General features: G+C 36.5%; 2 protein-coding genes across 11 annotated transcripts in view; one reads left to right on the top strand and one right to left on the bottom strand.

Annotated features, from left to right (window-relative positions):
• SLC4A10 (solute carrier family 4 member 10) overlaps nt 1–13,860 on the top strand; it is a 125,749-nt gene extending 111,889 nt beyond the window's left edge. For 3 of the 10 annotated variants that reach the window (XM_017726578.1, XM_017726539.1, XM_008644742.2), the window contains exons 21-25: nt 918–1,091; nt 1,875–1,997; nt 5,286–5,353; nt 7,015–7,131; nt 11,577–13,860. In XM_017726578.1, coding sequence (XP_017582067.1) covers nt 918–1,091; nt 1,875–1,997; nt 5,286–5,353; nt 7,015–7,131; nt 11,577–11,643 — 549 coding nt within the window. In that variant the 3' untranslated portion in view covers nt 11,644–13,860. Of the gene's footprint in view, nt 1–917; nt 1,092–1,874; nt 1,998–5,285; nt 5,354–7,014; nt 7,139–7,795; nt 7,835–10,084; nt 10,236–10,601; nt 10,650–11,576 lie in introns of those variants that run through there. The other 7 variants (XR_001859458.1, XR_001859459.1, XR_001859461.1 and 4 more) reach the window with 7 other exon arrangements.
• A 1,180-nt stretch (nt 13,861–15,040) lies between these two features.
• The window catches only part of DPP4 (dipeptidyl peptidase 4), a 36,024-nt gene continuing 33,730 nt past the window's right edge, over nt 15,041–17,334 (bottom strand). Inside the window, exons 24-25 of the mRNA XM_017726999.1 lie at nt 17,025–17,098; nt 15,041–16,230 (exon numbers count right to left, since the gene is read on the bottom strand). Of these exons, the coding sequence (XP_017582488.1) occupies nt 16,132–16,230; nt 17,025–17,098 (173 nt within the window). The 3' untranslated portion in view covers nt 15,041–16,131. The remainder of the gene's footprint in view (nt 16,231–17,024; nt 17,099–17,334) is intronic.

Here is a 17,334-nt window from a genome sequence, read left to right as displayed (position 1 = left end):
CACCATCATTACTGTGCCATGATACAAGTGTCTCAGGTCAGTATGGAGCCAAATAGGCCTGAAAAACAGGAACCTCTCACATACATTCCTAGCAGCCTGGCAGTCAGCTTTCTGGCATTCCTTTTTTTTTTTTTTTTTCCTTTTCTGTTTCTGGTTTTGTGAATAAAGTGAAATATGGAGAAGAAAACAGCCTGGGATAAAGTGTCTGGTGAAGTAAAAGAAAATTTCCTGTTCATTCACAGGAAATAAAAGACTGAGGAGGTCCCTCCATGAGCAGCTTTTTCTATGCTCAAGGAGGCAGAGCTCAGTTGTTGAAAAATGAGTCTAGGATGAATTAGGAAAGCAGTGTGATAGTGCATATGCCCAACAGGATCAACCAGCTTCCATTCAGTTTGATTCACAATTGATTCATGACCACTCTGAAGTCCAGCTTTGCCTAACATTAGCAGTTCATGATTAGAAGTATTATTTTAAAGCAACCACCTTCTTTGTGTGTAACATACAATGTAGTATGAACAGGGTATTTCCTGCAGTATGACCATACAGAATGTAACTCAGCAGAATTCAATGTCTCAGCACATCTGCAATACAATCTAGGGAGACAGTGTGTTAAAATGGAAAGGAACTGAACTGTGAGTAACCAAGTAATCAAACTTTGCTTAAATAACTCATTCTTACTCTGGAGGCTCAGTGGGTGAGAAGATGAGTCCCTTGCCACTGCTGGACTAGTATAGATTAAAGACTTATGATTGTAACTGAGGTAGTCTCTTCTGTGCTGCTGAAATTATGTAGTTTTGCTTTTAGAATAACAAGCCAGATTCTTTGGATATTCAGGATCTCTTAGGCAGTGTGTGAATGCCAGCAAAGATGATCCTACACCTCATTTTGATCCAAACTTTTAAATTTTTCTCTTTCAGCTTTTTGACAGGATAAAGTTATTCTGGATGCCTGCAAAGCATCAGCCAGATTTTATTTATCTGAGGCATGTTCCTCTTAGAAAGGTCCATCTCTTCACTATAATTCAGCTGAGTTGTCTTGTGCTTCTCTGGATTATAAAGGTTTCAAGAGCTGCCATTGTCTTTCCTATGATGGTATGAATTTATTTTCTCTAAAAATCCCTTTTCACTTGTGGGTTGTTATTATTATTGAAGAAAAAATAATTTGGGGCCGGTAATTATAATGCTGCTTTGATTCTTTGTTCAAGGATAATTTATAATGTATTAAGGAAGGAAAAATTCGACATTTAACCTCTATTTTGAGTCCTATTTATGGATATCCCAGTTTATATTCTTTTAGGGAAAATTCTTCTCTTGCAGTAAAAACACTAAATTTATTTGATATTTTTTATTTAAGGAGTAGTACTCAATCTTGTTGCAAGAGCTGCCATTGTCTTTCCTATGATGGTATGAATTTATTTTCTCTAAAAATCCCTTTTCACTTGTGGGTTGTTATTATTATTGAAGAAAAAATAATTTGGGGCCGGTAATTATAATGCTGCTTTGATTCTTTGTTCAAGGATAATTTATAATGTATTAAGGAAGGAAAAATTTGACAGAAAGAACATTCACCTATTAAGGAAGACTGTTCATTGCACTGAGGAGCTTAACAGTTCTGTGTCTTGGTAGAAGTAAAGGGGGTCTGCTGCTTAAGTGATTTCTCTCTGATTATTTCACTAATAGAAAATTGAAGATATTTACTGACCTCAGTGATGGTTAAATGCTTCAAGCCATACTTCATTTGAGCAAAGGAATAGCAGCTGTTGGCTTATTCAAATTAAAGGATAAAATTCTAGCTGCAAACTGATCACTTTTGAAACTATTCCTCTACAAGTGTATTTGTCTGTTTTACTTGCTTAATTTGCTAATTCTTTGCAGGTCCTGGCTTTGGTATTTGTCCGAAAACTCATGGATTTCTTTTTTACCAAGCGGGAGCTCAGTTGGTTAGATGATCTGATGCCTGAGAGCAAGAAAAAGAAACTGGAAGATGCTGAGAAAGAGGTGAGTCATGGTTTCAGTTTTTTTTGCGTGTAGCAATTTATCAATTTCTCCTTTAGACATTCAGAGAAAATTCTGAAAGTAAGGCACATTCCATGCACCAGGCAGACTTGTTAACAGTATCTACATGTAATATTGTCGTATTTTGCATAAGTGCTTTTAAGGTTACAAGTCTGATAGCCTTAGGTGGGGATGTATTATTAGGGTGCCATACTGTCATATAAAATATTATCCACAGTGCTCCTGGGGATTGCTTCTGAGACCCCCTCAGGTGGTGTGCAGAGATGAACCCGTGTCTGTTGGAAAGCCCTCAGATGCCTGGGGCTCTTGGATGCTGCACTGGGCCGGGTCTCGTCCCTGCAGGAGATGCTGAGGAGAGAAGTGCAGAATTTAAGGCCTGTGGATGTCCCAGCTGCCTGTGAGCCTTGCACAGGGCACATGGCATCACTCTGTGCCCTTCCTGCTCAGCAGTGCCATAACCCTGTGCAGTACCCCAGTTACACTCTGGGCCAGTGCTGTCCTTCTGCTACTGCAGAAACAATTAAAAAAGGCCAGTGACACTGCTGACCCCTTTAACCAAATGCTCAGAATCTGACTCTGTGCCATTACCACCCACTTGGCTGTTTCAGATCTGGACTCCTCATCTTATTTCAAAGAATCTGCTTTTCAGATAATTTCTTATCAACTTGATACAGGACAGATTCTTATATATTTCCACTCAGAATGTTCCTATATTTTGACAGTGACACACTGATCTTTCTGATTGTATCTTTCTAATCAACTTTGCATCTATTCTGTAGTATTTTTATCTAGCTGTTGCTTCATGAATTGCTTGTTTCAGTATCATCTAAAACTGTGGGGATATAAAGTAACTTTATGTGTAAAGGACACACATGTCCTTTGTCCCTGATATCAGCCACTTGATCAATGTCAGCTGTTAGGAAACCTCAGTACTGGGCCCAGATAAATGAGGGACAAGTCTCAGTGGTGAAACACCAACTGCAAGAGCAGTAGATGGACTATGTGGGTGCTGGGGTGTTTTAAATGGGATTCATGTGTCCTGCATCAGCACTTCTGGATAGTACCACAGTGTGAGCAGAGGGAGGTGAATATGCAGATGATGCTGTGTAGTCCTGGCAGTCAGTGGGGACAGTTGTGCCCATGACCTCTACAATGCTCTTGGACCTCTGCAAAAGCCCAGGACCCATGAGACCTAAACTTTTGGTGGTACAAGGGTACTGCAAAAATTAGACAATGTGAATGGATGAATCAGCAAATTATCCTTAGGGATGCTCTGAGACGTGATCCAAGACCAGTGAAATGTGTGTGTTGAGGATTCCCATTAGTAGGTTTATTTGCAGAAATAGGACATGAGCTAATAATTTGAAGGTGTAACTATACAAACTAGATTTCTCTGCCTTTAGGATTGATTCTTCTGTGGCCTTTGACAACTCCCTGCCTCATCTGTAACCTGGAGAACTCTTTAACTTTGATTTCCTTGACACATTCAACATACTGTCACGGAATATGTTTTGGGGAAAAGATTTTACCTATGTGATAAGCATCATGATGATTATTTACTATTTAGTATGTCCCTGTAAAACTACCAGGCTGAAATTAAAATATGTGAGTCATTGTTTTCTCCCTTGAATCAAAGCAGACCAGAGAGTTGTTTCATCACCGTGTCTGTTGTCATCACAATTCAGAGTAACCAGAAGTAACCAAGGTAGCTCTCTTCTTGTGGGTCTGGTTATTGGAAAGAATTCCTTGTTGTCCTTATGTTTTGGTTATATGTCACTTTCCTTCCCTTGCTTGATAGGATGGCATCAGAAAACAGAACTGGGAAAATCTACTGGTGTTACTTTATTTCATTCACTGTCTATTTTGAGAGGTTATTTTTACATATTTTGGCATTTCTAAATATTTAGAGCTATTATTAAAACTGTTCAACTGTCAAAAACTTATGAAGCTGTGAAGCCTGGAAATGACAAAATTAACTAGTAATAAAAAACTTCTGACATGTAGCCTAAGGAATTAATTGGAGAGTTGCTATCACACAGCTTTTAAAAATAGAAGTATTCTACCCACAAGAATATTCAGAAATATAGTTGACAGGATCTGAAACTTACTTGATTGGATCCTAATTTCATCACTTAAGTTGTTTTTATATTTTTAGGCCATGTTTTTCCAGGGCTTTGTACATTTATAGTGGATATGATACCTTCTCCTCACAGACCTCCTTTGGATGCCACTTTGATGTTAATCAGTTAAGTCTTTCTGAGACAAGAATGAACAAAGGACATTCCCATCTGAAGAAAAAAAAAATCATGGCTTTTAAAATAGTTGTAATAATCAAGCATAAAAGAAACAAATTTCTAAGCAGAGAGAACTTAAATTCTACTGTTTTGGAAGGTTGTACTGGCTCTTGCAGCTCCTACCAACAATCAGTGTGTGTGATGCATGTGGGGCTTTGGTTATCTGCCAGAAAATGATAAACTCTCTTCTTGGGAGAGCCAGCTCATGCTTTCAGACAGGCACTGGTGAAAATGGTTACAAAGCCATCTAATAAAGGGAAGAAAGCTGTGGAGGTCCCTGGGTGTCTGCTGGGCTCACACACACACTGCAACAATTCAGAGCAGGATTTGATGGTTACATTCCTGCCAAGACTTGTTAACCTCCTAGCTGTGGTTATCTTGACCTAAGGGATGTGGAAATTGAGAATCCTCCTGTGGAGGACTTGTTTTTCTTTCTTCTTGCAGGCAGGTCATGGTACTTGAGAGGTGTTGTATTCTTCTCTCCTCCCGCTAAGACAGATTTGCTAAATTTGTGGTTATTTTACATAAAGGTTTTTGGTAGATTTGTCTCCTAATTCTCTTCAAGCGAAAACTAATTTTGGGTGTCTTGTTTCACTGCCTTTCACAGAAATAAAGCTTTGTCAGTATTAAAACTGTGTGTGCAACCTTAAATATTTTCCCTAATTCTTGCATGTAATGTTTACATGCATATATACTGTTATCAATGTTACTTAAAATTCACCAGACACTTGTTACTAATTTTCCTCTTTATTGTTACAAAATAATGCTCTATTTGGCATTGGAAAGTAGCATTAAGTGAAGATACATGTTTTAAAATAGAAGGTTTTACATGTTGTCTATTTAAAAAAAAGTATCTTACTCTATGAACTTCAAATAAATACTTAATATTAAAGAAAATGGAAAGATGATTACAATACAAGAATTTAACTTTTCACAGTTTCATATCCTGTCTCTTGTCTAAACTCCTTCATTCTAGGAAGAGCAAAGTATGTTAGCAATGGAAGAGGAAGGCACTGTTCAGTTACCACTAGAAGGACATTACAGGTAAAATATACCTTTCCTCTTTTAGGTGAGTTGCAATTAAATAAAATAAACGTGCCACAGTATTTATTTTTAATGCTCACTGAACGTCAGGAGGATGTTTGTCTGGTACAAATAGGTGAACTGAACCAAACACTGCAGCATTGAACAAAGTCAGCCCTTTTCTAGTCTTTCCACATGATCTCACATTCCCTAGGAAAAAGGCACACTAGTTGGAAGTTTTCCATTGGGCAGGACTGCAGGATCAGACTTTTCACAATCAAGTTTGGCTTCTGACATGCACAGTGCAAAAGGAAGATGCAGAGCAGGTCAAACCTTCATTCACCCTGATGCAAGCAGGGATCCAGGAATGGTTTTGAACACACTGGAGAAAAACTAGGTTCTTACAGTATTATGTTCTAAAACATTCTAATTAAGATCCTATTATGTAAGATAATGAGTGAATCAAGAGCTGTCCAGAGTGGATATGGCATAATGCAGGGTTGACACAACTCAAAAAACATGAACATCTATGTTATAGGTAGTAATAATACATGTTGGCAGCCCATAAAGAATTAATATAATTCAAAGTTTTCAGAAAGAAATTCTTAATAAAAGATTTGAAATATCTGGTGACAGTAACCTCTGCATTAATGGGAGTTCATAGGAACACCATCTCAGAATGGCCTCCTCTCCAACATTTTAACACAAAGTTACCCTAGTGACTCCTAATGCAAATAAGTGTCTGTGTCTCTGAAAAATCCCAGCCTATTCCTTTTGACTCATCACACTACTAATGGTCTGTTTTTTCTCTTGTGTTGTCCATACCTTTTTGTTCTAATTTGTATTAGCAATATGTAGCTTAATTTATCTTGCAGTGTGGTCTCTATCAATCTCCATTGTGTGTTGACGTTGGCAGAGTTGCCTGGACAGTACCTGACTCTGTCCTGTAAGGGTTACAGTCCTAGAGCTAAAAACAAGAGCCAAGATACCGCTTGTTAAAGTGGTTCCCCAAAACATGTGACAGCAAGTTTACGAGGGCTTACTGAACACCAAGTGCGTGTGACCATGAAGTCAGGAATAATGTACAGGCAATCCCTTAAAACCTTTAAGACTTTATTATTCTGAAGTGTATAAATACATGTTTGGAACAGTCCAGGTAAAGCAAAGAGCATAATGGCTACAAAGTGCTGCTTAAGGCTACTGATTAGTTTGTTTAATTTGGGCATTTTTATTAGGTATCTTAAATATTTTATTTTCTTAGGGATTTTGATTGCTTTTAAAATTGTTTTAAAAGTAGGGGGAGTTTCAGAGCATAAGTAGGAACTTTTGGGATTCATGTTTAATCCAACTATGCCACTATCATGCTGTGAGGTCTTGGGCAATATTTAATTTCACACTTCTTCATATTTCTCTTGTTTATTATTTGGGAGTGACACAATCTATTTTATTGATGTTACTGTGATTAAGTGCTATTGGAGGAAAAAAATACTAAAAAAGTGCTAGGATGTAAGAGAGCATTTAAGTAATTGTTCAGGACTTTTGAAGTTTAACATAATTGCTTAACTTACATTGCACTTAATTATTGTCATCACTATCAGTTTTCAAGGACTTTTATTAAGTTAATAAGTAACAAGACTGATTGCTGGTTGTTTTATTGTGTATTTACTTTCATTCTTGTCTAGAGATGACCCATCTGTGATAAACATTTCTGATGAAATGGCAAAAACTGCTGTGTGGAAGACATTGTTGATATCCTCAGAGAATGCAAAAGATAAGGAGTCAAGCTTTCCTTCTAAAAGGTCTTAATTTTTTTTTACTTCATTATACTTTATATATTGGTGTCAAACCAATATTAGAATATTTTGCTAGGGATTAGAAAGATTTCTAGCATTTTGCAGTTTTATTTCTTATGTCCAGTTGTAATATTCTGAGCTCAAAACACAAATTCACTATTTGTTTAAAAACAAAAATCACAAATATTTGCATGGTACTTAGTTATGCTCCAGTGGAAAATGAAGTTGAGCATGCTTGATGCTTGTGTAATGAACCACCAGCCTCCACCTGGATATTGCACAACAGCTGTTGTGTTTGTTCTGCTTGCTTTTGTTCTTTCCTCTTGAAAAAGAAGTGATCATCACTGCCCTGGAAATAGCTGTATGAAAAACCCAGTACTCTGAATGCAATCTAATAATATTTGGAGTGAAATAATTTTATGATTGCATCATTTCTTTACATTTTTCTGCCTACTTCACTTGTACTCAAAACAGTTAAATAATTTTAGATTTTAGTCCAGAAAAATGAAGCCACAATATTTTATCTGTGCTAAAGAGTTACTACAGGAATAAGAAAATATTAAATCCAAGCACAGTGTGATTTTTTAAGAGAATTTTTTCCTCTGCTTCCATAAATTTAAAATTTAACTATTTTCTATTTAATTGTTTTGTATCACACTTCTGTCATAAGCTCCCCTTCCTAATCACTCTAGAAGCTGATTCCCCAAAGGTAAGACCCTGTCCCCAGCCTTTTCCTTGATTGTGTCTTCCAATTCAAAATGGTGTCACCTTGGAACCCAAATGAGTTGACTTCGTGTAGTTTTTGGGGAGACAGAATGAAAAGAAATTTCAAATAGGAATGTAAAATGCCTTCATTTAAGGCCCAAATATTAAAATTTGGAAATTTACTCTGTATTTAAAATAGAAACTATAGATGTAGTTATACATATAGATGTATTTAAATGTCAAACTGAATTTATTCCTAGTGATCTTTTTTAAAATACAGAATTGTATTCTGCCCATTTCTAAATATACTTTCCAAAAGCTTCCTGTTTGGAACAGCTAGCCATTGTTTCAAGGTGAATAGATGCAGTAAGAGAATGTTCATAGTGATACACATTTAATTTTGTCACCCCAAAATGGCATGCTGCCTTTCAGTGTTGTTCCTTTCCCTGTACAGCATAAACCTGACTGAGCAGATGATGACCAGAGAACCTTAATTTCAGACACCCATGGAGCAGCCCGCTAATGTGGTCATTTTGATGGTATTTCACTGAGAGTCAAAATAGTGTAGTGCTTGTTTGCCTTCCACCCTACACATGGCTGAAAAGGATCCTGTCACTGAAATCAGTGTGGTGTACAGGAGAAGGAAGTACTGGAGGGTTTTCTTACATCAAGTGCCTCTGCTGTCCAGGCTGTGAAAGCCCAGAGGAAGAGAAGAACCTGATGTGGTACATTCACAGCCCCTGGGTACACAAGAGCTGTAATTTTCCTGGTGGATGTTGCTTTCTTTGATGTATGATAGATAATGTAAACTTGACCCTCTGAACAAAGAGCATCCACACAGATTGTGGCTTAGATAAGAGACTTGGCCTTTCCACTGCAGTAAAATAGAAACTGATTTTCTAAAGATCTCATTTTCAATCTGTTCTTTTATCTTTGCTCATGAAAACAAAGGCTCAGGAGAAAAGATTTTTCTGTTTTTAGATATGAGTGTCCTGTTGTAAAGGAACAGCCTTAAAGACTATGATATCTGCATTTTCATGTGCTCTAGCTTGTCTCAGATTCTGAGAGAGGAGTAGATTCAAAGAGCTTTGACCCTGAAAGACTTTCTTTCTGATAAGCAAGGCCGTAGGCAACTTTAATCTTAAGTCATATTAGGGATTGAACTACACAAACGTTATAAACCATAACGCATGTGTCATTACATGAGGATATGATTCAATCCTAGGTAATTACCAAGGGAAAAAAAGTTTGGAATGGTAGCAGTTGGAAGGATAATTTTTGCAAATGATCAAGACCAACAGTATTAGATTACACAATTCCCTCAGTGAAGGGCATTTTATCATAAAAGGGGAAAAAATCTCATTTTGAAGTAAATTTTACTGATGCCTTCTGAAGTTCAACTACATAATGTTTAGCACTCCCTTTCTGCTGTCAGGTCTGCTTCCTTATATCCCAAAATATTATTAAATGGGGATAATTAAATTATGATAGTGTACTATGATTTTGTGTAATGTCTTTTATGCAAGCCATTGACCAATTAACAACATAGGGTGATTTCTGGAATGCATAAAATCTGGAAGTTATTCATAGTGGTTTAATGCTGAGTTGACTTGGCCAATTATAAACTAAGATCATCTACAAAGAGAGATTTTAGGCAGGAACAAATGACTTCCAGTCTGTGCATGGATAATTTCTATCGTAAGATGTGCCCTGGCCCTGATTCTGTGAAGCAGCATAGTGTGAGAGAGTTCTTACATCCCAGGCTCCTGAATGTTTTTAAGTGTCTATAAAAGGTACTTATATGAGATTCAGGCAAGTTGCCTAGCGATAGAGGCACCTGAACTTCACAATTTTCCAAACTTCATTTTTCATTAGTAAAATTCCTAGGGTCCTAAAGGTCTGCCTTTGTGCCTTTCTTGGCAGAATTGAACACCAAGGCACCTATCTGAAACACAGCCCTCTTTGGTACATGTAAAGAAACATTCCTCTGTCTTTAGTTATAATATTAAGCCCTTCAGAGAGCAATTTCAAAGCATGTGCAGGAGATCTGACCATGTACAGGAGGCAGAGTTAGCTGACCTTTTTAAGTACTGGAGAAAGAAGCATCTGTCACTTTGTAGCTGGTATGAGTGAGTTTCCCTTTTCCACCTGATTGGAAGGGAGGAAGAGAGCTCCAACTCCTTTACAGATCCACCAGTGACGTGTTTTACTGGCAAAAGACTGGACTTGTCCTTTTTTTTTCAAATTTCTCAAGGCATTAAAGCCCACATCTGCAGGAGCTGCTCAGAGATGTGAATCCTAAATAGAAGGAAGACTTTCCTGGTATCACAGAGGCACCTAAAACGTGGAAATATTATAGACTGTAAGGCACACAACACCTCAGTGTTTGCTTTTACTAAGCACAGGTAACTCCCTGCCTGCTGTACCGCTGCACTTTCAATTCATCCCCCTCTGGAATTTGTTTGCATACCCTTTGTGTGCAGAAAGTGTAACATACCCAATTCTATCACTGTTCTACAGAAGGTGACAGATTTGGCAGTTGAAGTGGCAGAAGTTGGTATTCTTTAGCTATTTCCATTAACACCTCTGGAAGCTGCCATAGGCATAGAAGTAAGCTTTGGCTGCACTGAATTGTATCCTTAAAGCAATTTTTATGTGAAGAAAAATGTCAAATGATTGTAGAATTGTGCATGAATCGCCTTAAGAATTTGAGAATTGATCTTGCTTTCTTTAAGCCTTGTGTAACTCAGCCTATTTCTCATTCATTCTAGTTAAGGAATTATTCCCATGAAACCTGGTAGGTTATGTGCTTGCTACAGGTTTGTTCTCAGAACCATCTGGTTTTTTTTTTAGATACCCTGCCACTCTTTGTTGAAGGCTTGATTTGCCTGTGTTGTGGAAGCCTCTTTCCATTTTCATACTGTGATTGAGACTCATTGGAAGAACATGACTTTTTATTTATTTACACGGTTGTAAATTAGGACCCTCACACACACAAAAAAATCATCTGCTTTGCATGTATATTGCTTTCTGTAGGCAAATCAACATCTTTTAACTGGGGAAAAAAAGCTGAATCCAAATTTGAACTCTGATTCAGAGTTCTGAATGATACAGCTTTTGTGTAATCTTTCAGGCTTTTTTTTTTTTTTTTAAATTTAAGTTATTTCCTTATAATGTATACATGAGGAAGTATATATTAAACTCCAAATGGGGAATATTGTCTCTCCCCATCCTCCCCAGACTTCTGTTCTCCCCAATCAAGACTGAAAGCCAAATATTAGCTGGATATTGGCTTGCACTACCCTAGTTCAGAAACATTCCTTCTAAATGTACAGTGAACAAGAGAATACATTTTAAAGACAAGAAATACTTACTGTGACCTCTTGTTTCATTTACAAATGTGCTGGTATTGTCTGAGAACTGTGCCATTACCATTATGTAGTAAATTAACTGTTGTATTTGGCAAAAAAGAAAAAAAAAAGTGGCTGTCTTTGCTTGCATGCTGGCTGACTTGTCTCTGTACATCTTAAGTTCTTTACCTACCTAAAATGCTGGCTGTCTTCTGTACCATTCGGCACAGAAATTTGCACTTGCTTTCCCAGTTTGTGCCATGAAGCATGAAAAATAAAGTAAAATATCTGTGCAGTGTTGGTTTTCAGGTAGATAATTTTTATTTTTATATATATATGTATGTGATAGTGCTACTATAACTCTTTTGCTTGTTTGTTTCCCCTTTCATTTCCTAGTGCTGACATCAGAAAAGAGAAGAAAGCTGACTCAGGGAAAGGTGTTGACCGGGAGACTTGTCTATGACTTGCTCTTCAAGTAATTTTTTTACAAACGAATTAAAGGAGTGCCACAGCCACTAAATATAAATGATTTACCTTGTAACTTTTGTCTTTCATCTCAAATTAGCACAGGTAATGTAGTGCAATACTTGTCTCATTCCACCTTGTTTACCTTGTCTAGTATCAATGTAAATGTCTGCAGTAGCCAATGCAAAAAAATCCTCGTGTTCGTTGCTGATCTTGGCCATTTATCAGTACTTGTATCAGAAATGTAAGAAGCAAAGTTTCTTTCAAATTCAACTTTCCTGTTAATAGGTTTGTACTGTATTTTGCTACTTTTTCTGTGTGAGAATACTTAATAATCTTGATTCAAGATGAACTTGAAAACCCTGTTCCAATTTTTTTTTTTAAATCATCTAACTAGTAAATGATTTCAGGAGACCCAAATGGACAAGCAACCAGTAAGAAGTTTATAAAATAACAACTGATCTGACCCTGTGAATAAACTAACAAGGATAATCCTTTCCTCCTTAATCTGTCCTTTTGATGTCATGGATTACTTTTGCAGTGTGAATTGCAGGGTCAGATTCTGTATTTGTGAAGCATTCCTTGATTTAATACAGTGTATTTAATATTGAAATTTGTATGTAACTGGAATATAGTCCTATATATATATATATAAATATATATATATATATAAAATTATATATTAAAACATTTTCTCACCTTAGCTAAAGAACACCACCACATCCTTTGATGTGAAACATGGGTACAGTATTTCTTAAAATGCAATCTGTGATTACGGTATCTTATCTTGTATTGTATGAATGTTGCCATGGTAGGCCAAACAAATGCATTTTGTCATTAATCAATCCATTATTTTACAATAGGGAAAATTCTGTGGATATGAACTATACTCCCCATGCAGTTTTATCACTTGCCCAATGATCTTCCTCTTTATTGCCTAAAATTCAGCCAGATAAAGGGCATATTTATATTGTCTTCTCTCTAATAACAACTGCAAACCTCTTCATTTCAGAGATTGTGTGTAATACTTAAATGGGTATCCTGCTGTTGTTTTGTTACAGCTCTTCATTATTCCATCAAGTACATATTGATTAAAAGATAAAAACAACATTGCAAAGTAAAGTGTGGCTTTAAGGCTATTACCTTTTTCGTAACGGATTTTGTTACTGCCCGATCCTTCAAGCTGGTTTTTTGTGTAAAAGACTGTGAGATTAGGTATTGAATGAATAGGAATGTGGAGCTAAAGTTTTATTGTATTATTTGGAATTCACTGATTTTTAAATTTTTTAAGAAAAATTTTTAAATTATTAAAATGAAAGCTAAGTCTCAGTATTATGCTGTAACTTTGAATCCTAAAAATAAGAATTGTAGTCATGCAATCTTTGTAAGAACTCATCCATAGGGCTCTAACATTCCCCAGCTTTTCAAAATACGCTAATTTTCTATACAGTTCATGAACAACTTTTTCCATCCAGCACATTTAAAATATTCCAATGTTTTTGTGTATCTGAGTGTGTATGTTTTAATACTTCAGCCATAAATAATTGCATTTTGCTGCAAACTTTTTAGGGTCACTGTTCTAAATTTACCTTAGCATTATCAAAGCCCATTAAAAGCCATTTTTATGGAGAAAAAAAATCTAATGGACACAAAGACGGACTCACATCTAATTAAATGTTTGTATATGTAAATTTAGGAAAAAAATGCTGATGCATTAAGGTTAAATGCTTTGTTTTGTGTACTTGATGATAAATTGTAAGATTCCAATTGTTTTAAGGTTAGTGTAGAAGCTCAATACTGGTTTGTCCTGAAAGCAGCCTGATGGTGTTTTAGCATATTGCTGACTTTGTTACAGATAATGTATACAATCAAAATGTATTAGCTTCACTTGACCAACTCTTAGAATATTAAGAAATCAGTGTATTCAATGGCATTCTGTATTTCTGTTCAGTATTTCAGAGTGGTTTTATTTTAAAACACTCTGGTTTTGCGTGGATTTAAGTGCTTTTCCGATGTTAATCTTAACATTCTGAAATCACACACAATATTAAGCAAATGTAGTGCTATATTTACTTCTAATTTCATATTCCTGGTCAAAATTACTCAATTTCTTGGATGTAATTTATTACAAAAGTTTATGTGTACATGTGAATAGACTATTGTGTTTTTCACAATTAAGATATGTTATGTGAAAATAAATATTTATCCTAACTAATTTTCAATTTTATTTTTATACTGCAAAACCCAGAAGAGGTTTGCAATATCATGCGGTATTTGAAACGTCTACCTGACCTGAATGTGCTTCACAAATTAATGAGTGGTAGAGCCCAGTATGGCTCCCTTTCCAAGTGGAATCTCACTGAAACATGCAAGGCAGTGAGTGTTGGCTCCCTGGGTGGAGTTCATGGTGATGTACTTGGTCTGACCTTAACAGTAAGTGTGACATGGGGGATAGCTCAGAGCTCACCTGTTCCAGGAAGAGAATGGGAGAGAATCTCCCCGTGAGATGCTAGAATCATTAAGGTAGGTCAGATGCAAAGAATTGCATCTTAATGAAAGACTTACTCAGAATCATTTCTAGTTTCACTTGTTTTTTTAAATGTTTCCTTGATTATACTTATTCTTGGCAGTTATTTAACAAGAGCCTGGTGAAAGAAGTTTTTTGGATTACAGAAACACTTTTTTTGTCTTTATGACAGTGTGATAACATTAAAATAAATCCCAACTATTTACCCTTGCATACACAAGCCACCTTGAAGTTCATAATGCTAATCTTTTTTTTATAACCTGTCTGTACTGCTGGGATCTACCTTACACTGATTTAGGTTTCTTTGCCTTGAGCCAAAAGAATGAGACATGATGATATAACCTCTTGGAGACAACTGACAGCCTGTAATCCTATAGAACTTTAACAGTGGTGCCAGGTCTACATTAGAGCCACTGCTGCCTTGAACCCAAGATGATATTTGTAAAATTCAGCTCCAGTGTGTTTCAAAAAAACCCCAACAAACAGAACAAAACCACCCACCCTCTTATTTTGTGAGTTAAGGAATTGTTAGTTTGTGAAAACAAAACCTGATTTTCTGTTTGAGGCTTTCTCATTTAAGGACAAGCTGCACAAAGTGTCTTAACATTCTCCCCCATGCTTTATCTGTCTGCATGAGTACTTTTACATTCACACCTAATGTCACTAGTAACCCACAATACAGACATAATCAGATGCTGGCATGTAATATCAAGAAACTGTTAGATAATCATGTCACACTCCATTATATGATACCATTACACAAAATCAGAAGCTTCACTGTAAGCCATCTTCAAAATTAATGGGGATTTAAAAGAAAGTTCTAGTGTTCTTTTTCTGAAGCAACATTTTCAATGATATGGACTACACCTCCTTTCATAAATTAATGTCTTTATTATTTTAAAGCAGCACAGGTTTTAGTACAAGCAGATTGCATTTTTTCTATGTGAAATTGAGAAAACTACTCTAATCGTCAGATGGAGAAGCCTACGTGGAGTGCTGGAAATAAAGCAGACATTCATTGGTACGCTGTAAAGAAAAGCAGTTTTGCCAAAGAGCACGTTCACAGGAGAGTGGCAGTCCAGCCCTTGCTTTAAGTGACTGCTAGTTCACATTGTAATGTTTTATGTTTGTGTAAGAACCAGTTCCTATTCATCAGTGCACAAGCAGCTTTACATCAAAAACAAATGGGGATCTTGTCGAGTTCCCAGAGGAGATTTTACAGTGCACATTCCCAGAGTAGCAGCCTTTTTTACTATAAAATAGGCAAAAATCACAGTACTATATGATAGCCCACAAAGAAATTCAGTGCCATTGGTTTGATTAAGTATCATTCAAAATCTTTGGTGAAAGCTGGTTATGTGCTTTCCTTGCAAGAGTTCTACAACTGTAATATGAGAGATTGCAGAGAAAACACACTAACTTCAGGAACTGCAGTATAAACAGTGTTTCATTCTGCACATAAAATATTAACATTGCAGTATTCCTGATACTGATTCTAAAATAGTAATTATCAAGCCTTACAGATTTTCTACAAAAAAGTTACTTCATTCTTTTCACAGAAATTATCCCAGGGTTCATTTCATTTTTGATGGAAATATTATTATATTTTTATTCTGCAACTGATCGCCATGGGATGTTTTTGTCATTCATTACCCTGCTATACAAATTAGAATGTTTCTCTTTTAGACTGAAATATCAAAAGGTAATTACTCAAGCAAGTACCATGCTTCCTAGAAGTCTGCAACATCATTCTGGTGATGTTAAGACCTGATTAAACACAATCAATAAAAATGCAATAGTTGCTTGGCAACAGGAATCATTATAGAGATCAGCTTTTCATTGTGTACACCGGTATCCCAAGAGCTGACTCTTATCTCATCTTGATTTATTCTGGCTCAGAATACATTATCTAGAGAGTTTTCTGGAGAAGTACCATCACTAACAAGCAAAATGCTGGTGCTAATGCAGTGAGAAACACTGCTTTAGAAAGTGGCTCATATGGGTATAAATATGCTTATGTGCTTGACCGGAGATGGAATGGTCTTTGTCAGTGTACCACTGTGTGAAAGAGAAATACAGAGAATGTTAGTTGTAGCTACATCTAAATGATATAAACCAAACAGGATAGACATAAAAATGTGTGCCACCATTTAAAATTATCCTAACATGAGGCTTTCAGCATGGAGACAAACACATGATGGGGTAGGGACCTGCCATGACACTTTAGCCTCTTCTTTGCGTGTGGGATATGCTATGTTTTTATGCCTGAGGTGTAAAAACACGTGGCTTGTCCACATGGAGGGTAGACTCAGCTGTTCATTTATGAGGGGTGACTGACCTCTCCCTCTGTATGTCCTTTCAGTCTGGCTGAAGGAAAACCACGCACTTGGCCCTCCTCCTATACGTCATCCTTTTTAGCACTGCTCCCCAAGGGTTGAGAGAGTGTAGGAAAGGAAGAGCTTGCACCTTAGTCTGTGAGCTTCCATGCATGACATAAGAAAGGGCAAATAACTGCTTGTCTTACAAGTTCAATAAACACCAGACATGACAGATAGGCTATCTGGGATTTAGGTGAAGCTAAACTTTCCTATCTGTAAGATAATATTCATTGTACTTTAGGTATATGCAAAGGTTGGGACTGGCTGTTTGAGAACACAAATATTTACGAAAACGAAAGATTAGGTAATAAGGGTCGAATATGAGATATGTGCTTTATGTTCAAATTTCAGTTACCGAACATGAAATGCAACTATATGAACTTTCATTTAAGATGGTAATGAATTTATACCTAACCACAGGGAGCTTATGCTATTATTCTCATTTGTATATTGAAAAACAAAACAGAACCATACCATTGCCTGAAAATCTACTTCAGCATCAACAAGAGCTTTGGAAATCTGTGCTGCTTGCTGAAAGTGAACATTATCTGAAAAGTGGAAGAGGAAAAAGATAAACAAAAATTGCTTCTGTAATACTCTGAGGGAAAATCAAAGCAATGAACACACCAGAGTCCCCAGCACTGCTGACTGAAACACAGATTAGTTGCAAAAAGCAGTATTATTTTATTGACGTAAATGTAACAGCCTTGCCCCTTCATGCTTTTGTTTTGTCAGTAGTAGAATTGCGAACCTGTCTGTAATACTAAAATGTCTAATTAACTGC

Source organism: Corvus brachyrhynchos, unplaced genomic scaffold (genome assembly GCF_000691975.1).
Source record: "Corvus brachyrhynchos isolate BGI_N302 unplaced genomic scaffold, ASM69197v1 scaffold490, whole genome shotgun sequence".
NCBI classification, from domain to species: Eukaryota; Metazoa; Chordata; class Aves; order Passeriformes; family Corvidae; genus Corvus; species Corvus brachyrhynchos.
Note: the sequence above shows the minus strand (reverse complement) of the source record. Positions and strands in the feature narration are given on the sequence as shown.